Raw genomic sequence first — 25968 nt, forward strand, 5'->3', positions numbered from 1 at the left:
GCTGTCAAAACTGTGGCCACAGTCTCGTCAAGTAGTGTATGTGTTACCTTGACTAACGGAGAGGCTGCAGATAGAGAGCAGACCCAGTAAAATCAAACAGGTTCCCATCTTCTTGTTTTCACCACAGAGGAAAATAAGATCACTGAAAAGCAACTGCAGTAGAAGAAGGCGTCTCTGCAACTGCACACAGGCCAAGGGGCCGTTGCAACATTTATACATCCGATCTATTTGTACAACTAAGTGTTGACACAATCATTGGTTGGTTGACAATGATACAGCCCCTTAATGTGCAATAACCAAGAAAAACTGAAATAAAAAACTCATGCACAATAGTGTATCATATACCTTCAAATTTTAATGTCCTATTTTCAGGGAATGCATGATTTACCACATGCTCTTCATATATGGATTTAAATTTGACTTTGGTTTAAAGGCACTTTAAAAATCGGTGTCAAATCAATTTTTAAGTTAATCCCATGAAAAGCTTTACATAACACAGCACGGTCCTGTGCAGGGACGTGCACACACATTTTGGGGAGCAGGGGCTAAAGTGAGAAAAAGTTAAATATAGTATCACATCTCTGACTAGCTTAACAATTTATTTTAATACCCTCACACTCACATAATTGTTAAATACTCAAGAGTAGTAATATGAGGAGTGATTAGATGAGGAGCCTACAATCAAAATGATGCAGTTTAAGGCAGGACACTACAGGCAAAAACATTGTTTTTTCTTGTACTTAATTAATTTTGCTTTCATGTCATCTTCTTTCAATCAAATGGAAAGAAAACGTGACAAAATACACATTTAGTTGGTGTTTGTGTTACCCTCTGTCCGTTTGCTAGCAAGACACAAGTTCACTATATTTGTGTTTGTCTTTAGGCTAATTACCTGAGGAACTGGTAGATTAGTTCATCAGCACTCAGCTCCACACAAGCAAAGAAAAAACAGTCCAACTGGAACAGGAGCTGGGAGGTGCTGCCTGTCTGACATGACTGTGATGACTGTGTGCTCACTAGTGCACCTTCACCAGCCTCACGATTCAGCAGTCAACGATTCAAATGCACAACAATGCATCTCGATGCATTTCAATGTATCACATCTACAATTTCCTATATTATGGCACATGGCTGGATTTTCATCAGTTAATATCAGTTAATAAAATCAGTCAGACAAACATGAACTCTGTTTTTATTTAGAAAGTGCTTTAAAAAGACTGTTTCTGTTATTAAAAGGTGTTCTGTAATTTACAAAATAAGGTTTTCAATTCATAAATCAGACTACAACAGTAAGTGTATGACAGTGGTCAGTGCTCTCCACACTGATTTATGTGTTTTTTTCAAGTTTCTCCAAGTTTTAGCAGGACAGTCGGCCAATGTAGGAGTAACATCCCGAGTTACAGTACGGAGTCTCTCAGCCCCACCCAGCGAGAAGAGTGCGAATTCATGATGACATCTTCGGAGAGGAAGTACGAAACGCGACGTTTCAATAACATACTTCTTAGAATAGACTGAGTGAAAAAGCCCGGAGTGACTGTTTTCATACTCTGAGGATCCCTACTGACACCCTTCAAAAACCAAAAAGAAGACTATCAGACCCCCCAAACTCAAAACAAAAAACACAAACATTTCACGAGTGCTGCTGCCACTCAGATGGCAGAGAGACTCTCCAGCTTTCCTTAAATACCCCTCCACATATCACACTCATCACACTCAGCTGAGAGGAGAGAGAGAGTGAGGAAAAGGAGGAGGAAACAACTAAAGCACGTAACAAAAGGACAAAATGCAGGGACACCGAATTATTTAACCTAAAACCAGTGGATCCAAAGATCAAACTGATTGCATTTTGTTCTCTTCAACCTCTGAATAGAATTTGAAAATTGAATGTCATTGAATAGGTGTCAGATAAAAGATCACATCCTGCAGACTTGCACACACAGAGATGTATGAATGAATCACGAGATATATATCTTTTTAGGAAACATAAGAACATGGTAAAATTACGTTTAAAAGACTTTTTTTTAAAGACTTTTACTGAACTTGCTTCTCTGATGTCTATCAGTAGTCTGTTCCACAACTTGGGAGGATAATTTACAAAAGCTGCGTCTCCAATTTTCTTTCAGCTGTTGCTGGGAACCTCTAATAGACTTGCTGCAGATGATCTCAGTGTTCTAGAGGGAATATAGCTAACAGAGTTATTTTTCTTATATCTTCTAGGGTTAGGAGTCACAGATGCTAACAATGATAGGTTTCATAGCCTTGTGCCAGAAGATACAAAAAATTCCAAAAATTCCAAAAAGCGAAACTGTCATTCATTTATCATGAATAATTAATACAAGCAGAAATTGTAGGTATCTTATAATGTCATTGAATGGTTGTATTTGAATATCTTGTTGCAGAGACACATTTTAATATTATTGCTCATCTCACTGATACTTTATCTATCTCCAATAAGAAGTAGAGCTCTGTGAATACTGACTTTCAAATAAATGAAGCAGGATGAAAACTTATTTCATTGTCAGTTTTATTTTTCAAGTTACAACACAAAAACAATCATCTGTGTTTTAAATGGCAAACAACTGATCATGTGAGGATGAACCAACAGTCCAGAGAGGTGTGTGTCTGGGTGTGAAGTCAGATGTGATGTTGCAGCCTGAATGAGGATAAGGAAAGTGTGTGTGTGTGTGTCTCTACACACAGCTCTTCAGGGAGAATCCGGACACGACATTATTCAATTTATTAACTTTGGGAGGAGCAGGTGCTGTGATGACACGCTTGAGATAACAGCGGCCCCTGGGACACAAAATCAACGAACAAGATTAAACACCATGTAGACAACAGTAGATAGTTGATCTGTTAGGAAGTTAACAAGTCTACTTAGGAGCAGGGCCAAACCTCAACCACACCTGCAATCACCTGTCAAGACTAAATATACCTGATCAACCCATCATGCTCTGTTTTTCTTTCCATCCCTTCATCAATCCTTTCACACATCCCTTCATCTTCCTTCCCTCATCCCTTCATCCTCTTTCCTTCCTCCCTCATCTCTTATCTTCACCTCAACCCCTTCCCTCAATGTCCAATGTTATTAATTAAATTATCCTCTTTCCTCTTTCCTCCCTCCCTCCTCTCCTATCTTCATCTCAATGTCCATTCATTATTTCCTCAACATCCAATTTATCAATTTCCATTCAAACCTTTCAATCACATATTGTTTGGGCCTGGTCCTTCCTAGTGAAGATCAAGTTAAATGTTATATGATTTCTCTGTGTGAACTGAATTCCTGGTTCATAATTTTGTTGACATGAATGAACACTGTACCTGAAAGCAGAGTTGGAGTAGGATTCATTGAAGTAGGTGTAGAACTGGCAAAGAGGATCTATAGTACAGGTCCTCTGACACGTGTCTGGATCATCCATCGACTCAAAGCGAAGGTCAGAACCTTGGAAACTGACTCCTTCATGAGACACTTGAAGCCAACCTGTCAGCAGAGAGGGACAGGGTCAGACTCCCCCTGCTGGCCAAAGCACAAACATACTACTCTAACAAGTATTACAAAATAACCAGATGTAAGTGTCACCTATCTACACATGTTGCAAAACGTCAGAGACTCAGTTCATCATTGATATTTGTTGGATTTATAATGGGTGAATGATTCATTTCTTCATAGACGTGTGTGTAAAACAGTTCAGAGTCAGTGTGTGTGGTTTGTGATGGTCAACAAACACTGTGTCCAGTCTCAGTGTTTTGTTATACATACTGTCATCCATCTGGCAGAAGTGCACCGGTATCCCAGATGTGACTCCCACTTTGGCTCTGGTCCCCATTACAGATGGATTTCCCTTCAAGTAACATCGGAAGTTACGATTGCATAAAAAATAAGTTTAGAGAGTTAAGAGAAAACCAAGCAGATTAACATATTTAGCTGAATTTGCAGAACCATACGATCAACCCCCTATAGGATTGTCAAGATACTGTCCCAGGAACAACAAATAAGGTGTACAGTATATACAGTTACTTTACACTTTCTAATGTTGAATGTATTTCTGTTTGCCACATGAGAAGATAAAGTTTATTTAACTGGTTGTTTCACACTACCTGGTATAAGAGAAATATGTACAGCATGGTTTATCAGTGCACAGAGCCTGACAGTGTTCAGCAGAGGCGGCGGGCAGCTTGTCAATGTCGTGTCCTGGGATGTCAGTGTTCAAGAGAAGCTCATCCTGGTAAACTGTAAAACACACAGGTAATATAATAAGAAAACATATTGTAAAGACCTCCCGCAGGATGTTGTGCTTCCATTTGTGCATACCTGGTTCAAAGTATTGAGGTATTTGCAGTTTGTGGGAGAATCCAGATACTGCTCCAACTTCTCTCTTTATAACAGGAGTCCTCGGTACCGACCAGCTGTGTTTAAGGTGACATTTGTATCTGGGAAAGAACAAAGATGTAATAATTTAATGTTAGAACCTGCGACGTCACTCAACCCTCCTGACGCCAGAGATCCTCCTCCTTTCTCATTGGATGGATTCACTGAAGTCACTCATCACAAGGGAAACTACTCAGCCTGTGAAGTCGCACAATGTCTGTTGCTCTAACCCTAACCCAAGTGTAAGAAAAGAACACATTGTGTCGCTCTAACATCACTGAGGTTATCTCAGCTTGTGCTTTTTCTGGACGAGAACAGAAAACCTGCTTTATAAAGTGGGGGTTTTGAATTTGAAAGATGTAAACAAGTGATGTAATTGGGGTTGAATGATGAGAAATGTAGGATCCAGATGTTTTCATGGTTGACCAATACAAGGGACTAAGGCCCAATCCCATTCGCCCCTTGGCCCTACCACTACCCCTTGTTTTCTAGGGTTATCTTGCCCCTTGAAACGGAGTCATAAGGGGTAGTGGTTGAAATCTTAGCCCCAAGAATTGGGACAGCACTTCAAGAAGCCGTTACATCATAATTAGTCGTCGCAAAAACCCAACATGTCATCAGTAGTCATCGATGTAAACAGACAAGACAGTTTTGCCGGGGATGTCATTGTAATAAGATTGTTGAGATCTTAAATAAACAAATGCTATTGTTTGCAGTCACAAAAGTGACAAACCTATAATATCCAATTAACATCTATGCTAATGCAGGTGAACCAATGACATTTGAAATTGAAAAGCTTGGATGCTCGGTATTACATTTAAGTTTTTAATTACATGTGCAGTAATATAGGAAATTGTAGATGTGATACATTCGAGATGCATTGTTGTGCATTCGAATCGTTGACTGCTGAATCGTAATGGAATCATAAGGCTGGTGAAGGTGCACTAGTGAGCACACAGTCATCACAGTCATGTCAGACAGGCAGCACCTCCCAGCTCCTGTTCCAGTTGGACTGTTTTTTCTTTGCTTGTGTGGAGCTGAGTGCTGATGAACTAATCTACCAGTTCCTCAGGTTTACAGCTAATTAGCCTAAAGACAAAAACAAATATAGTTTACTTGTGTCTTGCTAACAAACAGACAGAGTGTAAAACAAACACCAACTAAATGTGTATTTTGTCACGTTTTCTTTCCATTAGAGCGAAAGAAGATGACATGGAAGCAAAATTAATTAAGTAAACAAAAAAAATTTTGATTGTAGGCTCCTCATCTAATCAGTATTCATTCTACTACTGTTGAGTATTTAACAATCATGTGAGTGTATTAAAATAAATTGTTAAGTTAGTCAGAGATGTGATACTATATTTAACTTTTGGTTTTAGAATTTTTTTTTTTATATAAATAATTATGAGAAGTGCCCTTTTTCTCACTTTAGCCCCTGCCCCCAAAAATGTCTGTGCAGGTCCCTGCTCCACAGGTCAACAAGTGACTCTGCTCCTCTGATGTTTTCTAATCATCACATTTAGAACTGATCTTTATAAAAAGCTGCTGAAGTCATATTTATGCTCCTGGATAAGCGATGCGTTTCTTCTTCTGCAACAATGAAGTTAAAACACCACGTTGCATCTTAACCCTGATGTCCTGACTTTGTGCGTCATGGTAAATCTTGTGTTGTGTAGAAGGTTTAAACATGTGTCTCATAAACTCTAGAGCGAATCAAACAAACACAAAGTAAACGTCAGTCCTGTATGTGTCCCAATAACTTGTGATCAGTGATGGTGTTTATTGTTAAAGTGTAAAGTGAGCTCAGGTAAGAGGAAGAGTGAGGAGGAAGCAGACTCCGACAAAGACTCAGGAGGACCGGACCTTTAATCTCCTGAACTGATATTGATTGTTAATTCAATCAATATATTTGTTTGACAGAGAAGCAGTGCACAAACAGGAGTATAATTTTCATTTATTAAAAAAAAGCACCCCCAAAAAAGGGAGAATGAAAAAGGGGCAGGGGCTCAAGCCCCCTTTGATGTGTGCACGTGCCAGCTCACCTACATCTATATCATTCTGTATGATGTTTGTGCGTGAAGGCACGTCAGCAAACAACGACCTATGTGACATCATGCAAGTGAGCTAAAACGGGGTCAAGCTAAATTAACCCTTTAATTTCCATAACTTTGACCTGACAGCTCAACAAAGGCAATAACTGGGCTGAAAGCTGCGGTGCTGGATGCCACAGTGTCTGCCAGCTGCTCTTGTGCCATAGATGTGTTCTACCAGGGCTTCAACTTCAACCACCGCACTACCCTCTACCACAGCAGACAACAGGTTGACAAACTGAGGAGAAGTAGGCACATCTAACTCCTCTGTATCCATAAAACTGTACAAAATCATTAAATGATTACTCAAAGCACAATGCTTAAACATGGCCTGGGTCACAGCACAAGCCAAAGACACCTGAGGATACTTTGTAACCAATCCGTCAGACACTCTGTCACCATCGGGACGGCTGAAACCAAACCCAGCTCCTCTGAGTTGGTTGGGTTGGGATTGTTGTCAGCTGGTGAGTCCATGCAGGGTGTGGCTGCTCCTCCCAAATCAGAAGAGGTGGCTTCCAGCATGTGGTCTGCTGGTTTTGCACCGTCTGTTTATTGTGTAGTTTGGTATTAATAAATCCCATGGTTTGGGCTGTTTTCAAGGCTTCTTGTTGTTGATTTGTGTTAATGACAGTCATTGAAACGAGCGTATTAACAAAACAAAGAAGAAACCAATGTTAAAGTTAATTTAATCTGTGGGAGCGTGGAGGCCTGGCCAAAAAAGAACAGAAAAATTGGACAGTCTGGACCAACCACGCAATGGGCCATCAGATCCAGATACTTCCTCATCTACCTCAGCAACAATATATGAATGAAACAAAAACAAGACTATCAGACCCCCCCCCCCAACTCAACTCAAAAGGAACACACAATAAACACTTCCACGAGTGCTGCTGCCACTCAGATGGCAGAGAGACTCTCCAGCTTTCCTTAAATACCCCTCCACATAATCACACTCATCACACTCAGCTGAGAGGAGAGAGAGAGTGAGGAAAAGGAGGAGGAAACAACTAAAGCACGTAACAAAAGGACAAAATGCAGGGACACCGAATTATCTAAACTAAAAACAGTGGATCCAAAGATCAAACTGATTGCATTTTGTTCTCTTCAACCTCTGAATAGAATTTGCAAATTGAATGTCATTGAATAGGTGTCAGAGAGAAGATCATATCCTGCAGACTTGCACACACAGAGATGCATGAATGAATCACGAAATATATGTTTTTAGGAAACATAAGAACATGGTCAAATTACATTTAAAATACTTTTTTTTGAAGACTTTTACTGAACTTGCTTCTCTGATGTCTATCAGTAGTCTATTCCACAACTTGGGAGGATAATTTACAAAAGCTGTGTCTCCTATTTTCTTTCAGCTGTTGTTGGGAACCTCTAATAGACTTGTTGCAGATGATCTCAGTGTTCTAGAGGGAATATAGCTAACAGAGTTATTTTTATTACATATTCTAGGGTTAGGAGTCAAAGATGCTAACAATGAGGTTTCATAGCCTTGTGCCAGAAATTACAAAAATATTAATACAAATTTCCGCAAAGCGAAAATTTGTCAGGCATTTGCAACATTTATTAGAGCTAATAACTACATGCAGACATTTTAGGTATCTTACAATATCATTGAATGGTTGTATTTGAATATCTTGTTGCAGAGACACATTTTAATATCATTGCTCATCTCACTGATACTTTATCTCTCTGCATTAAGAAGTAGAGCTCTGTGAATACTGACTTTCAAATAAATGAAGCAGGATGAAAACTTATTTCATTGTCAGTTTTATTTTTCAAGTTACAACACAAAAACAATCATCTGTGTTTTAAATGGCAAACAACTGATCATGTGAGGACCAACCAACAGTCCAGAGAGAGGCATGAAGTGTGGGTGTGAAGTCAGATGTGATGTTGCAGTCTGAATGAGGATAAGGAAAGTGTGTGTGTGTGTGTGTGTGTGTGTGTGTGTGTGTGTGTGTGTGTGTGTGTGTGTGTGTGTCTCTACAAAAAGCTCTTCTGGGAGAATCCGGACACGACATTATTCAATTTATTAACTCTGGGAGGAGCAGGTGCTGTGATGACACGCTTGAGATAACAGCGGCCCCTGGGACACAAAATCAAAAAACAAGATTAAACACCAGGTAGACAACACTAGATAGTTGATCTGTTAGGAAGTTAACAAGTCTACTTAGGAGCAGGGCCACACCTCAACCACACCTGCAATCACCTGTCAAAATTAAATTCACTTGATCAACCCATCATGCTCTGTTTATCTTCCCTTCCCTTCATACATCCTTACACACATCCCTTCATCTTCCTTCCCTCATCCCTTCATCCTCTCTTTCCTCCCTCCGTCATCTCCTATCTTCACCTCAACCCCTTCCCTCAATGTCCATTCATTATTTCCTCAACATCCAATTTATCAATTTCCATTGAAACCTTTCAATCACATATTGTTTGGGCCTGGTCCTTCCTTGTGAATAGCTAGGTAAATGTTACATGATTTCTCTGTGTGAACTGAATTCCTGGTTCATGATTGTGTTGACATGAATGAACACTGTACCTGAAAGCAGAGTTGGAGTAGGATTCATTGAAGTAGGTGTAGAACTGGCAAAGAGGATCTATAGTACAGGTCCTCTGACACGTGTCTGGATCATCCATCGACTCAAAGCGAAGGTCAGAACCTTGGAAACTGACTCCTTCATGAGACACTTGAAGCCAACCTGTCAGCAGAGAGGGACAGGGTCAGACTCCCCCTGCTGGCCAAAGCACAGACATACTACTCTAACAAGTATTACATAATAACCAGATGTAAGTGTCACCTATCTACACATGTTGCAAAACGTCAGAGACTCAGTTCATCATTGATATTTGTTGGATTCATAATGGGTGAATGATTCATTTCTTCATAAACGTGTCTGTAAAACAGTTCAGAGTCAGTGTGTGTGGTTTGTGACGGTCAACAAACACTGTGTCCAGTCTCAGTGTTTTGTTATACATACTGTTATCCATCTGGCAGAAGTGCACCGGTATCCCAGATGTGACTCCCACTTTGGTTCTGGTCCGCATTACAGATGGATTTCCCTTCAAGTAACATTGGAAGTTATGACTGCATAAAAAATAAGTTTAGAGAGTTTAGAGAAAACCAAGCAGATTAACATATTTTGCTGAATTTGCAGAACCATACGTTCAACCCCCTATAGGATTGTCAAGATACTTTTCCAGGAGCAACAAATAATGTGATATATTTATACAATATATAGAGTTACTTTACACTTTCTAATGTTGAATGTATTTCTGTTTGCCACATGAGAAGTTAAAGTTTATTTAAGTGCTTGTTTCACACTACCTGGTATAAGAGAAATATGTACAGCGTGGATTATCAGTGCACAGAGCCTGACAGTGTTCAGCAGAGGCGGCGGGCAGCTTGTCAATGTCGTTTCCTGGGATGTCAGTGTTTAAGAGAAGCTTTCCCTGGCAAACTGTAAAACACACAGGTAATATAATAAGAAAACATATTGTAAAAGACCTCCCGCAGGATGTTGTGCTTCCATTTGTGCATACCTGGTTCAAAGTATTGAGTTATTTGCAGTTTGTGGGAGAATCCAGATACTGCCCCAACCTCTCTCTTTATAACAGGAGTCCTCGGTACCGACCAGCTGTGTTTAAGGTGACATTTGTATCTTGGAAAGAACAAAGAAACACCATCATTTAATGTTAGAACCTGCGATGTTCTGACGCCAGAGATCCACCTCCCTTCTCATTGGATGGATTCACTGAATTCACTCATCACAGGGAAAACCACTCAGCCTGTGAAGTCGCACAATGTCTGTTGCTCTAACCCTAACCCAAGTGTAAGAAAAGACCACATTGTGTCGCTCTAACATCACTGAGGATATCTCAACCACTGACATAAAGTCTGCCTCCAGATCAGCCACCTGTTTAAAATAGGAACATTTAAATTCAATGAAACATTACGTTACCCAGTTATACCTTATGGTCTCTGGTGTGAAGACGTCATTTACAAAAGTAAAAAACCGACAGTGAGAGTCCTGCGTGCAGACCCTCTGACACTCTTCATCACTGGATGTGAACAACGATTTGTAGTCTGCCCCCAGGAAGTCCACGTTCTGGTACAGCTGAGACCGACCACGTGGTTCTGCCCAGGTGAGAAGACAAAGAGAGTTAAGGAGAGCGTGCCCATACATCACAAATATATAAACTGTTTTTTAGAATGATGTAAAATGTTTGAGCTTACGCAGCTCTGGGTGGCAGTTTTTGAGAGAAAAGCCCGAAGTGACACCCTGTAGTGGAGTCCGGACGTTGGGCTTTAGAGAGGGAGTGGACTTGAGGTAGCAGTAGAAGTTCCTGCAGAGAGAAGCATGCATCCATTATCTATACAGCTGAGGGTTGGATGGGGTTAGCTGGAGCTGATGCCAGCATCACATTCACACCTATGGACAATTTTATCTAACCCCAATCTGTATGTTTTTAGGACTGTGGGAGGAAGCCAGAGTACCAAGAGAAATACTGACAGGAGAGGGGCACTTCAGGGGTCGATCAGATTTCAGCTGGGGTCAGTGCCCCCCTGGCTGCACCCCTTGATCCTGCTTTGGCTGTATTCATCTTTAAAACGTTACAGGGCTTCAATGGATTGTATCATGAGTTATGTGATGCGTCAGTGTTAGATACCTGTTATCTCTGGTCCAGTCATGTCGAACAAAGGTAAAGAAGAGACAGGAGGGGTGCTCGGTGCACAGCTGCTGACAGTGCCTTGCATCCGGAGAGTAGAGAAATGTTATATCTGATCCCGGGAAATCCACATTCTCGATGAACTCTTGAGCGCATTCTGAAGAAATGGGAAAAACAAACATAAACACAATTACATGTACACATAAACACAGATTTGACTACATATGATATGTGGTAAAAAAAGGCTATTCAAACTGTGGCCACAGTCTCGTCAAGTAGTGTATGTGTTACCTTGACTAAAGCAGAGGCTGCAGATAGAGAGCAGACCCAGTAAAATCAAACAGGTTCCCATCTTCTTGTTTTCGCCACAGAGGAAAATAAGATCACTGAAAAACAACTGCAGCAAAAGGAGGTGTCTCTGCAACTGCACACAGGCCAATGGGCCGTTGCAACATTTATACATCCGATCTATTTGTACAACTAAGTGTTGACACAATCATTGGTTGGTTGACAATGATACAGCCCCTAAATGTGCAATTGTGGAGGTGAGGGAGCTGGGAGAGCACCTTCACCTTCACCACAGAGGATCAATCAGCACAAGTGAGAGCTGTTAGCTGATTGATCCACACGTTTAAAAAGGCAGCAACTGAGCTGCCTCACGGAAGAGGACTCAGAGGACTCAGAACAATATTGTATCATATACCTTCATATTTTAATGTCCTATTTACAGGGAATGCATGATTTACCACATGCTCTTCATACATAGATTTAAATGTGACTTTGGTTTAAAGGCACTTTAAAAATCGGTGTAAAATACATTTTTAAGTTAATCCCATGAAAAGCTTTACATAACACAGCACGGTCCTGTGCAGGGACGTGCACACACATTTTGGGGAGCAGGGGATAAAGTGAGAAAAAGTTAAATATAGTATCACATCTCTGACTAGCTTAACAATTTATTTTAATACACTCACACAATTGTTAAATACTCAAGAGAAGTAGAATGAGTAGTGATTAGATGAGGAGCCTACAATCAAAATGATGCAGTCTAAGGCAGGACACTACAGGCAAAAACATTGTTTTTTCGTGTACTTAATTAATTTTGCTTCCATGTCATCTTCTTTCACTCTGATGGAAAGAAAACGTCAAAAAATACACATTTAGATGGTGTTTGTTTTACACTCTGTCTGTTTGCTAGCAAGACATAAATTCACTATATTTGTTTTTGTCATTAGGCTAATTACCTGAGGAACTGGTAGATTAGTTCATCAGCACTCAGCTCCACACAAGCAAAGAAAAAACAGTACAACTGGAACAGGAGCTGGGAGGTGCTGCCTGTCTGACATGACTGTGATGACTGTGTGCTCACTAGTGCACCTTCACCAGCCTCACGATTCAGCAGTCAACGATTCGAATGCACAACAATGCATCTCGATGTATTTCAATGTATCACATCTACCATTTCCTATATTATTGCAAATGGCTGCATTTTCTTTAGTTAATATCAGTTAATAAAATCAGTCAGACAAACATGAACTCTGTTTTTATTTAGAAAGTGCTTTAAAAAGTATTATGGACTGTTTCTGTAATTACAAGTGTGCTGTAATTTACAAAATAAGGTTTTCAATTCATAAATCAGACTACAACAGTAAGTGTATGACAGTGGTCAGTGCTCTCCACACTGATTTGTCTTTTATCCAGTTTAGACCGGTGTGCTGCACCTAAGGCTTAAAAGGTCAAACTCTGATTATAGCCTTTACTGCATCAAGATGGCACTGCCTGCCCCCCCCAGGAAAGCCACTGGACTGAAGTGCATTATTATTAATATTATACTCCTGTTTGTGCACAGCTTCCCTGTAAAACAAATATATTGATTGAATAAACAAAACATAAACGACTTATTTTGTTTATAGCGATGTCCCACCACTGAATAATTAGAAAACCACTGCTTCAGGACCAGGACACACACACACATTAAAGGTCCGGTCCTCCTGAGTCTCTGTTGGAGTCTGCTTCCTCCTCACTCCTCCTCTGATCTGCGCTCACTTTACACTTTAACAATAAACACTGTTGGGACCTAGTATTTGTGAACTATAGTTGGGCCGACATGTTCAGCCAAAGCATGCAACCACATGTTTCTTAGTTCTGGATACAAACCAGAGCCTCCAGAACTCAGTGACCCAGGGTGCTTCAACTTCACACCTAGGTGTTCAAACTGCCCCTGGACACAACGTTTGACCACTAATGGTCACTCTGGGCCCCATGACCCATGAGGTCACCAGGCCAATATAAGCCAAGTTCCCGCTCTCTTCTTTTTTTCTACTCACTTATCCTGGAGGAGAGGTGGAGCTCTCCAGCTCACCCAGCCAGGGAAACTTCCTCCCTACCCAAGCTCTACCAACCTTCAAGCCGGCCTGCCTGGAGCAGACTGCTAAAACTTTCCAAAAGGCAGCGACGCGAGAGCCTGCCTAAGAACTTCAGCACAAGAGCTGCATCGCACAGCAGAACCACAACAACAGAAGCCACAAACCAGCAAGACCTCTTTACTGGACTTCAAACAGCATATCAACCTTTTCCCCCTTTTCATGGACGGGTAACACAACTGGGCTTAATAATTACACTAGGCTAAACAAAGACTGTTCAATTCTATTCATGTGATGTTTATAAGTTTGATTTGTGTTGTTGTGATATTTGCTAATAAGTTACTTGAAAGTTAATGTTAGTTATGTTATGCTCTTCAGTCTTTTTTTGCATGCAACTAACCACTTTCTCTAACCTGGCACCAACACCTCACACATCTCCCCAAACTTAACACATACATGTGATCTCAGCCACATGATCCCAACACTCCAGGGGGTCTTTGGTCTTCATAGTGACCAGTCGCCATTTTGAAAGCACAATGACTCACACACACACACACACACACACACACACACACACACACACACACACACACACACACACACACACACACACCTGTATATAGTAAGTACAACTTAAATAGTTTATGTTTTTATACTTTTATTATCTTCAAAATAAATGTTTTTCTTTAACAAATGTCATCTTCATTAATGTTGCATAAGTGTGAATTTTACCATCCTCTACACTGTCAAGAACTCCATATCTTTCAACTTTGCTAACTACCTATAGTTATTAGTTATTAATTTAATTATTAATCAGAGTTCCAAATTTGTAGTTAGTACTTTCATGAGACTTATTCAATAAATTGGCTATCTTGTCCCTTCCTTTGAAGGGAGGTGCCCCGAGGTAACTTGAATCAATTAAAGTTACATTTAATATTATGTTTAATATTAATCCTCAATATTTTTTCTGATTACCAAATTTATTGAATGCCCAAAGGCACACCATTTAATGGTATCACGCTTAAGGTTTAATATTCACAACAACACCATCACTGATCACAAGTTATTAGGACACGTACAGGACTGACGTTTACTTTGTATTTGTTTGATTCACTCTGGAGTTCATGAGACATGTTTCAACCTGCTACACAACAGGAGATGTAACATGACGCACAAAGTCAGGACATCAGGGTTAAGATGAAACGTGGTGTTTTAAAGGCCCCATATTTTACACCTTTCTGGGATTTAATTTGAGGTATTGGTACCGCTAAAATGATATATCAGTGGATTAAAGTAAAAAAAACTGTTGCAATGTGTATTTCCAAGTCCACTCTCCTGCTTCTCTCTGGAGCTGCAGACAGAACAGGCTGTTTTCACCTGCCTCTTAAGCCTCTCCTCTGATTGGCTGACTGCACATTGAGTGAAACGTGACCAGGCCGATCACCAGTCTCATTCTGGTGCATTGACTCTCTCTTGTAAACACAGCTGAAAGTCACGTTGGTGTTTGCATGCCGCTATAGAAAGCCACATATTTACAGTCGGTTACAACAGGATGTTTCTGAACGGCTTCAGCTCCACACAAGCAAATAAAAAACAGTACAACTGGAACAGGAGCTGGGAGGTGCTGCCTGTCTGACATGACTGATGACTGTGTACTCACTAGTGCACCTTCACCAGCCTTATGATTCCATGACGATTCAGCAGTCAGCGATTCAAATGCACAACAATGCATCTCGATGCATTTCAATGTATTAATCGAGTGAAAAAGTCCGGAGTGATGGTTTTAATACTTTGAGGATCCCTACTGACCCCCTTCAAAAACCGAAAAGAAGACTATCAGACCCCCCCAACTCAAAAGGAAATATACTAAACATTTCACAATTGCTGCTGCCACTCAGATGGCAGAGAGACTCTCCAGCTTTCCTTAAATACCCCTCCACATATCACACTCATCACACTCACCTGAGAGAAGAGAGAGAGTGAGGAAAAGGAGGAGGAAACAACTAAAGCACGTAACAAAAGGACAAAATGCAGGGACACAGAATTATTTAACCTAAAACCAGTGGATCCAAAGATCAAACTGATTGCATTTTGTTCTCTTCAACCTCTGATTAGAATTTGAAAATTGAATGTCATTGAATAGGTGTCAGATAAAAGATCATATCCTGCAGACTTGCACACACAGAGATGCATGAATGAATCACGAAATATATATGTTTTTAGGAAACATAAGAACATGGTCAAATTACATTTAAAATAATTTTTTTTAAAGACTTTTACTGAACTTGCTTCTCTGATGTCTATCAGTAGTCTATTCCACAACTTGGGAGGATAATTTACAAAAGCTGCGTCTCCTATTTTCTTTCGGCTGTTGTTGGGAACCTCTAATAGACTTGCTGCAGATGATCTCAGTGTTCTAGAGGGAATATAGCTAACAGAGTTATTTTTCTTCTAGGGTTAGGAGTCACGGATGCTAACAATGATAGGTTTCATAGCCTTGTGCCAGAAGATACAAAAATATTAATACAAATGTCCAAAAAGAAAAACTGTCAGGCATTTGCAACATTTATCATGAATAATTAATACAAGCAGAAATTTTAGGTATCTTATAATATCATTGAATGGTTGTATTAGAATATCTTGTTGCAGAGACACATTTTAATACCATTGCTCATCTCACTGATACTTTATCTCTTTGCAATAAGAAGTAGAGCTCTGTGAATACTGACTTTCAAACAAATGAAGCAGGATGAAAACTTATTTCATTTATTTTTCATGTTACAACACAAAAACAATCATTTGTGTTTTAAATGGCAAACAACTGATCATGTGAGGACGAACCAACAGTCCAGAGAGAGGCATGAAGTGTGGGTGTGAAGTGGAGTTCCGGCCTGAATGAGGATAAGGAAAGTGTGTGTGTGTCTCTACACTCGATAGTTGATCTGTTAGGAAGTTAACAAGTCTACTTAGGAGCAGGGCCAAACCTCAACCACACCTGCAATCACCTGTCAAGAATAATTATACTTGATCAACCCATCATGCTCTGTTTATCTTCCCTTCCCTTCATACATCCTTCCACACATCCCTTCATCTTCCTTCCCTCATCCCTTCATCCTCTCTTTCCTTCCTCCCTCATCTCCTATCTTCACCTCAACCCCTTCCCTCAATGTCCATTCATTATTCCCTCAACATCCAATTCATCAATTTCCATTCAAACCTTTCAATCACATATTGTTGGGGCCTGGTCCTTCCTTGTGAATAGCCAGGTAAATGTTACATGATTTCTCTGTGTGAACTGAATTCCTGGTTCATGATTTTGTTGACATGAATGAACACTGTACCTGAAAGCAGAGTTGGAGTAGGATTCATTGAAGTAGGTGTAGAACTGGCAAAGAGGATCTATAGTACAGGTCCTCTGACACGTGTCTGGATCATCCATCGACTCAAAGCGAAGGTCAGAACCTTGGAAACTGACTCCTTCATGAGACACTTGAAGCCAACCTGTCAGCAGAGAGGGACAGGGTCAGACTCCCCCTGCTGGCCAAAGCACAAACATACTACTCTAACAAGTATTACATAATAACCAGATGTAAGTGTCACCTATCTACACATGTTGCAAAACGTCAGAGACTCAGTTCATCATTGATTATTTGTTGGATTCATAATGGGTGAATGATTCATTTCTTCATAAATGAGTGTATAAAACAGTTCAGAGTCAGTGTGTGTGGTTTGTGATGGTCCACAAACACTGTGTCCAGTCTCAGTGTTTTGTTATACATACTGTTATCCATCTGGCAGAAGTGCACCGGTATCCCAGATGTGACTCCCACTTTGGTTCTGGTCACCATTACAGATGGATTTCCCTTCAAGTAACATTGGAAGTTATCACTGCATAAAAAATAAGTTTAGAGAGTTTAGAGAAAACCAAGCAGATTAACATATTTAGCTGAATTTGCAGAACCATACGTTCAACCCCCTATAGGATTGTCAAGATACTGTCCCAGGAACAACAAATAAGGTGATATATTTATACAATATATAGAGTTACTTTACACTTTCTAATGTTGAATGTATTTCTGTTTGCCACATGAGAAGTTAAAGTTTATTTAAGTGCTTGTTTCACACTACCTGGTATAAGAGAAATATGTACAGCGTGGATTATCAGTGCACAGAGCCTGACAGTGTTCAGCAGAGGCGGCGGGCAGCTTGTCAATGTCGTGTCCTTGGATGTCAGTGTTTAAGAGAAGCTTTCCCTGGCAAACTGTAAAACACACAGGTAATATAATAAGAAAACATATTGTAAAAGACCTCCCGCAGGATGTTGTGCTTCCATTTGTGCATACCTGGTTCAACGTATTGAGTTATTTGCAGTTTGTGGGAGAATCCAGATACTGCTCCAACTTCTCTCTTTATAACAGGAGTCCTCGGTACCGACCAGCTGTGTTTAAGGTGACATTTGTATCTGGGAAAGAATAAAAAAACACCATCATTTAATGTTAGAACCTGCGATGTTCTGACGCAAGAGATCCACCTCCCTTCTCAATGGATGGATTCACTGAATTCACTCATCACGAGGGAAAACCACTCAGCCTGTGAAGTCGCACAATGTCTGTTGCTCTAACCCTAACCCAAGTGTAAGAAAAGACCACTTTAAACTCTTTCAAGAACTAACATCACTGAGGTTATCTCAACCACTGACATACACTCTGCCTCTAGATCAGCCACCTGTTTAAATGAGGAACATTTACATTGAATGAAACATTACGTTACCCAGTTATACCTTATGGTCTCTGGTGTGAAGACGCCATTTACAAAAGTAAAGAACCGACAGTCAGGGTCCTGTGTGCAGACCCTCTGACACTCTTCATCACTGGACATGAAGAAGAATTTGTAGTCTCCCTTCAGGAAGTCCACGTTCTGGTACAGCTGAGACCGACTAGGTTGTTCTGCCCAGGTGAGAAGACAAAGAGAGTTAAGGAGAGCGTGCCCATACATCACAAATATATAAACTGTTTTTTAGAATGATGTAAAATGTTTGAGCTTACGCAGCTCTGGGTGGCAGTTTTTGAGAGAAAAGCCCGAAGTGACACCCTGTAGTAGAGTCCGGACGTTGGGCTTTAGAGAGGGATTGGACTTGAGGTAGCAGTAGAAGTTCCTGCAGAGAGAAGCATGCATCCATTACCTATACAGCTGAGGGTTGGATGGGGTTAGCTGGAGCTGATGCCAGCATCACATTCACACCTATGGACAATTTAATCTAACCCCAATCTGTATGTTTTTAGGACTGTGGGAGGAAGCCAGAGTACCAAGAGAATTACTGACAGGAGAGGGGCACTTCAGGGGTCGATCAGGTTTCCGCTGGGGTCTGATCCCGGGAAATCCACATTCTCGATTAACTCTTCAGCGCATTCTGAAGAAATGGGAAAAACAAACATAAACGCAATTAAATGTACACATAAACACAGATTAAACAGATTTGACCACATATGATATGTGGTAAAAAAGGCTATTAAAACTGTGGCCACAGTCTCGTCAAGTATGTGTTACTTTGACTAAAGCAGAGGCTGCAGATAGAGAGCAGACCCAATAAAATCAAACAGGTTCCCATCTTCTTGTTTTCGCCACAGAGGAAAATAAGATCATGAAATGCAACTGTAGTAGAAGAAGGCGTCTCTGCAACTGCACACAGGCCGAGGGGCCGTTGCAACATTTATACATCCGATCTATTTGTACAACTTAGTGTTGACACAATCATTGGTTGGTTGACAATGATACAGCCCCTTAATGTGCAATAACCAAGAAAAACTTAAATAAAAATATCATGCACAATAGTGTATCATATACCTTCATATTTTAATGTCCTATTTACAGGGAAAGCATGATTTACCACATGCTCTTCATACATTGATTTAAATTTGACTTTGGTTTAAAGGCACTTTAAAAATCTGTGTCAAATCAATTTTTAAGTTAATCCCATGAAAAGCTTTACATAACACAGCACGGTCCTGTGCAGGGACGTGCACACACATTTTGGGGAGCTGGGGCTAAAGTGAGAAAAAGTTAAATATAGTATCACATCTCTGACTAGCTTAACAATTTATTTTAATACCCTCACACTCACATAATTGTTAAATACTCAACAGTAGTAGACTGAATAGTGATTAGATGAGGAGCCTAAAATCAAAATGATGCAGTCTAAGGCAGGACACTGCAGGCAAAAACATTGTTTTTTCGTGTACTTAATTAATTTTGCTTCCATGTCATCTTCTTTCACTCTGATGGAAAGAAAACGTGACAAAATACACATTTAGTTGGTGTTTGTTTTACACTCGGCCTGTTTGTTAGCAAGACACAAGTTCACTATATTTGTTTTTGTCTTTAGGCTAATTAGCTGTAAACCTGAGGAACTGGTAGATTAGTTCATCAGCACTCAGCTCCACACAAGCAAAGACAAAACAGGACAAATGGAACAGGAGCTGGGAGGTGCTGCCTGTCTGACATGACTGTGATGACTGTGTGCTCACTAGTGCACCTTCACCAGCCTCACGATTCAGCAGTCAACGATTCGAATGCACAACAATGCATCTCGATGAATTTCAATGTATCACATCTACAATTTCCTATATTACTGCACATGTAATTAAAAACTTAAATGTAATACCGAGCATCCAAGCTTTTCAATTTCAAATGTCATTGGTTCACCTGCATTAGCATAGATGTTAATTGGATATTATAGGTTTGTCACTTTAGTGACTGCAAACAATAGCATTTGTTTATTTAAGATCTTGACAATCTTATTACAATGACATCCCCGGCAAAACTGTCATGTCTGTTTACAGTTTTCACCTGACAGCTCCACAAAGGTAATAACTGGGCTGAAAGCTGCGGTGCTGGATGCCACAGTGTCTGCCAGCTGCTCTTGTGCCATAGATGTGTTCTACCAGGGCTTCAACTTCAACCACCGCACTACCCTCTACCACAGCAGACAACAGGTTGACAAACTGAGGAGAAGTAGGCACATCTAACTCCTCAGTATCAATAAAACTGTACAAAATCATTATATGTTTACTCAAAGCACAATGCTTAAACATGGCCTGGGTCACAGCAATGTTAAAGTGCCCATATTTTACACCTTTCTGGGATTTCATTTGAGTTATTGGTACCCCTAAGATGATATGTCAGTGGTTTAAAGTCGAAAAAACTGCTGCAATGTCTATTTCCATGTCCTCTCTTCTGCCTCTCTCTGGCAGAATAGAACAGGCTGTTTTGCCTGCCTCTTTAATTATTTATGAGCCCCTCCTCTGATTGGCTGACTGCACTTTGAGTGACACGCGACCAGGCCTGTCACCGGTCTCCTTCTGGCGCATTCACTCTTGTAAACATAGCTGAAAGTCACGTTGGTATGTTTGCATACCGCTATAGAATTCCAGCCACATATTTACAGTCGGTTACAACGGGATGTTTCTGAACGGTAAGTTACACCATCCTCATGTTTGGTCAAGTTTTAGCAGGACAGTCGGCCAATGTAGGAGTAACGTCCCGAGTTACAGTACGGAGTCTCTCAGCCCCACCCAGCGAGAAGAGTGCGAATTCATGATGACATCTTCGGAGAGGAAGTACGAAACGCGACGTTTCAATAACATACTTCTTAGAATAGACTGAGTGAAAAAGCCCGGAGTGACTGTTTTCATACTTTGAGGGTCCCTACTGACCCCCTTCAAAAATCAAAAAGAAGACTATCAGACTCCCCCCACAACTCACAAGGCAAAGGAAACACACAATAAACACTTCCACGAGTGCTGCTGCCACTCAGATGGCAGAGAGACTCTCCAGCTTTCCTTAAATACCCCTCCACATATCACACTCATCACACTCAGCTGAGAGGAGAGAGAGAGTGAGGAAAAGGAGGAGGAAACAACTAAAGCATGTAACAAAAGGAGAAAATGCAGGGACACCGAATTATTTAAACTAAAACCAGTGGATCCAAAGATCAAACTGATTGCATTTTGTTCTCTTCAACCTCTGAATAGAATTTGAAAATTGATTGTCATTGAATAGGTGTCAGAGAGAAGATCATATCCTGCAGACTTGCACACACAGAGATGTATGAATGAATCACGAGATATATATGTTTTTAGGAAACATAAGAACATGGTAAAATTATATTTAAAATTCTATCTTATACTTTTTTTTTACTGAACGTGCTTCTCTGATGTCTATCAGTCGTCTGTTCCACAACTTGGGAGCATGATTTACAAAAGCTGCATCTCTTATTTTCTTTCAGCTGTTGTTGGGAACCTCTAATAGACTTGACTTGTTGCAGAGACACATTTTAATATCATTGCTCATCTCACTGATACTTTACCTCTCTGCAATAAGAAGTAGAGCTCTGTGAATACTGACTTTCAAATAAATGAAGCAGGATGAAAACTTATTTCATTGTCAGTTTTATTTTTCAAGTTACAACACAAAAACAATCATCTGTGTTTTAAATGGCAAACAACTGATCATGTGAGGACCAACCAACAGTCCAGAGAGGTGTGTGTGTGGGTGTGAAGTGGCGTTCCGGCCTGAATGAGGATAAGGAAAGTGTGTGTGTGTCTCTACACACAGCTCTTCAGGGAGAATCCGGACACGACATTATTCAATTTATTAACTTTGGGAGGAGCAGGTGCTGTGATGACACGCTTGAGATAACAGCGGCCCCTGGGACACAAAATCAAAAAACAAGATTAAACACCATGTAGACAACACTAGATAGTTGATCTGTTAGGAAGTTAACAAGTCTACTTAGGAGCAGGGCCACACCTCAACCACACCTGCAATCACCTGTCAAGACTAAATATACCTGATCAACCTATCATGCTCTGTTTTTCTTTCCATCCCTTCATCTTCCTTCCACACATCCCTTCATCTTCCTTCCCTCATCCCTTCATCCTCTCTTTCCTTCCTCCCTCATCTCTTATCTTCACCTCAACCCCTTCCCTCAATGTCCATTCATTATTTCCTCAACATCCAATATATCAATTTCCATTTGAACCTTTCAATCACATATTGTTTGGGCCTGGTCCTTCCTTGTGAATAGCTAGGTAAATGTTACATGATTTCTCTGTGTGAACTGAATTCCTGGTTCATGATTTTGTTGACATGAATGAACACTGTACCTGAAAGCAGAGTTGGAGTAGGATTCATTGAAGTAGGTGTAGAACTGGCAAAGAGGATCTGTACTGCAGGTCCTCTGACACGTGTCTGGATCATCCATCGACTCAAAGCGAAGGTCAGAACCTTGGAAACTGACTCCTTCATGAGACACTTGAAGCCAACCTGTCAGCAGAGAGGGACAGGGTCAGACTCCCCCTGCTGGCCAAAGCACAAACATACTACTCTAACAAGTATTACATAATAACCAGATGTAAGTGTCACCTATCTACACATGTTGCAAAACGTCAGAGACTCAGTTCATCATTGATATTTGTTGGATTCATAATGGGTGAATGATTCATTTCTTCATAAATGAGTGTATAAAACAGTTCAGAGCCAGTGTGTGTGGTTTGTGACGGTCAACAAACACTGTGTCCAGTCTCAGTGTTTTGTTATACATACTGTTATCCATCTGGCAGAAGTGCACCGGTATCCCAGATGTGACTCCCACTTTGGCTCTGGTCCCCATTACAGATGGATTTCCCTTCAAGTAACATTGGAAGTTATCACTGCATAAAAAAATAATCAATAGAAATATGTCTGAGTTTAGAGAAAGTCAAGCAGATTAACATATTTAGCTGAATTTGTAGAACCATATGTTCAACCCCCTATAGGACCGTCAAGATACTGTTCCAGGAGCAACAAATAAGGTGATATATATACAGTATATATACATATATACAGTTACTTTACACTTTCTAATGTTCAAGGTTTTTCTGTTTGCCACATGAGAAGTTAAAGTTTATTTAAGTGCTTGTTTCACACTACCTGGTATAAGAGAAATATGTACAGCGTGGATTATCAGTGCACAGAGCCCGACAGTGTTCAGCAGAGGCGGCAGGCAGCTTGTCAATGTCGTGTCCTGGGATGTCAGTGTTTAAGAGAAGCTCACCCTGGCAAACTGTAAAACACACAGGTAATATAATAAGAAAACATATTGTAAAATACCTCCCGCAGGATGTTGTGCTTCCACCTGTGCATACCTGGTCCAAAGTATTGAGTTATTTGCAGTTCGTGGGAGAATCCCGATACTGCTCCAACCTCTCTCTTTATAACAGGAGTCCTCGGTACCGACCAGCTGTGTTTAAGGTGACATTTGTATCTGGGAAAGAACAAAGAAACAACACCATCATTTAATGTTAGAACCTGTGACGTCACTCAACCCTCCTGACGCCAGAGATCCTCCTCCTTTCTCATTGGATGGATTCACTGAAGTCACTCATCACAAGGGAAACTACTCAGTCTGTGAAGTCGCACAATGTCTGTTGCTCTAACCCTAACCCAAGTGTAAGAAAAGAACACATTGTGTCGCTCTAACATCACTGAGGTTATCTCAGCTTGTGCTTTTTCTGGACGAGAACTTTGTTGCGTATCATAACCCTGACTCACACATGCCCAAAAAGGTTAGTGTCCTCGCTCTACATCCCTCCACTGAAGTTTATCTCAACCAATGACATAATAATCTGCCTTCAAAGGAAGAATGTTTAAATTAAATGAAACATTACGTTACCCAGTTATACCTTATGGTCTCTTGTGTGAAGACGCCATTTACAAAAGTAAAGAACCGACAGTGAGGGTCCTGTGTGCAGACCCTCTGACACTCTTCATCACTGGACGTGAACAACGATTTGTAGTCTGCCCCCAGGAAGTCCACGTTCTGGTACAGCTGAGACTGACAAGGTTGTTCTGCCCAGGTGAGAAGACAAAGAGAGTTAAGGAGAGCGTGCCCATACATCACAAATATATAAACTGTTTTTTAGAATGATGTAAAATGTTTGAGCTTACGCAGCTCTGAGGTGCAGTTTTTGAGAGAAAAGCCCGAAGTGACACCCTGTAGTGGAGTCCGGACGTTGGGCTCTTGAGAGGGAGTGGACTTGATGTAGCAGTAGAAGTTCCTGCAGAGAGAAGCATGCATCCATTACCTATAACGTTGAGGGTTGGTGGGGGTTAGCTGGAGCTGATACCAGCATCACATTCACACCTATGGACAATTTAATCTAACCCCAATCTGTATGTTTTTAGGACTGTGGGAGGAAGCCAGAGTACCAAGAGAATTACTGACAGGAGAGGGGCACTTCAGGGGTCGATCAGGCTTCAGCTGGGGTCAGTGCCCCCCTGGCTGCACCCCTTGATCTGACCCTGCTTTGGCTGTATTCATTTTTAAAACGTTACAGGGCTTCAATGGATTGTATCATGAGTTATGTGATGCGTCAGTGTTAGATACCTCTTATCTCTGGTCCAGTCATGTCGAACAAAGGTAAAGAAGAGACAGGAGGGGTGCTCGGTGCACAGCTGCTGACAGTGCCTTGCATCCGGAGAGTAGAGAAATGTTATATCTGTTCCCGGGAAATCCACATTCTCGATGAACTCTTCACCGCATTCTGAAGAAATGGGAAAAACAAACATACACAATTAAATGTACACATAAACACAGATTAAACAGATTTGACTACATATGTGGTAAAAAAAAGACTATTATAAATGTGGCCACAGTCTCAGCAAGTAGTGTATGTGTTACCTTGACTAAAGCAGAGGCTGCAGATGGAGAGCAGAGCCAGTAAAATCAAACAGGTTCCCATCTTCTTGTTTTCGCCACAGAGGAAAATAAGATCACTGAAACGCAACTGCAGTAAAAGGAGGTGTCTCTGCAACTGCACACAGGCCAATGGGCCGTTGCAACATTTATACATCCGATCTATTTGTACAACTTAGTGTTGACCCAATCCTTGGTTGGTTCACAATGATACAGCCCCCTAAATGTGCAATAAGTGAAAATATAAAACTCATGTACAATATTGTATCATATACCTTTGTTATTGTAATGTCCAATTTACAGGGAACGCATGATTTACGACATGCTCTTCATACATGGACTTACTTAAAAAAATCTTTGTAAAATCAGTTTTAAAGTAAATCCCATGCAAGGTTTCACATAACACAGCATGTTCCTGTGTTGTGTAAACAAGGTATGTCCTCGCACAGCTGTTTACTGTTTCAGAGTCCACATTGACTGCTCCGAGGAAGAGTCACATGAAGGGGTCATGTTTTATTTTGCGTCGAGTCTGGAGTAAAAGACTGAGCGGCTCAGTGAGATGAAGCTGAGGATGAGAACATCACAAGGGCTCTGACCCAGACTGTGATATTTTCAGTGTTTCTTTGTAGTGTAGGTATGACAAGATTTTTAAAGAAGTTCTATTTAGACACTGTGTTGGCTGGAATGCCATGAAAACAGGTCTGAAAACCAGAATGAGGTCAA

General features: G+C 40.7%; 2 protein-coding genes across 5 annotated transcripts; both read right to left on the reverse strand.

Moving 5' to 3' along the window:
• Positions 1–2620: 2620 nt before the first annotated feature.
• Positions 2621–6981, reverse strand: LOC117770688 (plasma kallikrein-like). Its single transcript, XM_034600342.1, has 5 exons — positions 6818–6981; positions 4313–4431; positions 4099–4231; positions 3322–3492; positions 2621–2793 (listed from the first exon to the last, which is right to left on the reverse strand). The coding sequence occupies exons 1-5, from the start codon at positions 6979–6981 to the stop codon at positions 2691–2693; spliced, it is 690 nt and encodes a 229-aa protein (XP_034456233.1). The 3' UTR covers positions 2621–2690.
• A 1247-nt stretch (positions 6982–8228) lies between these two features.
• Positions 8229–25417, reverse strand: LOC117770266 (coagulation factor XI-like). 4 transcript variants are annotated; one of them, XM_034599488.1, is made up of 10 exons: positions 25231–25417; positions 24937–25093; positions 24498–24607; positions 24233–24398; positions 23696–23814; positions 23481–23613; positions 23115–23221; positions 22676–22835; positions 22117–22217; positions 8229–8411 (listed from the first exon to the last, which is right to left on the reverse strand). In XM_034599488.1, exons 1-10 carry the CDS (start codon positions 25400–25402, stop codon positions 8356–8358), a joined length of 1281 nt encoding a protein of 426 aa, XP_034455379.1. In that variant the 5' UTR covers positions 25403–25417; the 3' UTR covers positions 8229–8355. The 4 variants fall into 4 exon arrangements, with proteins under 4 accessions (XP_034455379.1, XP_034455381.1, XP_034455382.1 ...); XM_034599489.1 differs by lacking the exon at positions 8229–8411 and adding an exon at positions 8417–8457 and having other exon boundaries at positions 22101–22217; XM_034599490.1 differs by lacking the exons at positions 8229–8411; positions 22117–22217; positions 22676–22835; ... (1 more) ...; positions 23481–23613; positions 23696–23814 and adding exons at positions 8416–8560; positions 9020–9179; positions 9459–9565; positions 9806–9938; positions 10021–10139.
• Between the last annotated feature and the right edge of the window lie 551 nt (positions 25418–25968).

Source organism: Hippoglossus hippoglossus, chromosome 11 (assembly GCF_009819705.1).
Source record: "Hippoglossus hippoglossus isolate fHipHip1 chromosome 11, fHipHip1.pri, whole genome shotgun sequence".
Lineage (NCBI taxonomy): Eukaryota > Metazoa > Chordata > Actinopteri > Pleuronectiformes > Pleuronectidae > Hippoglossus > Hippoglossus hippoglossus.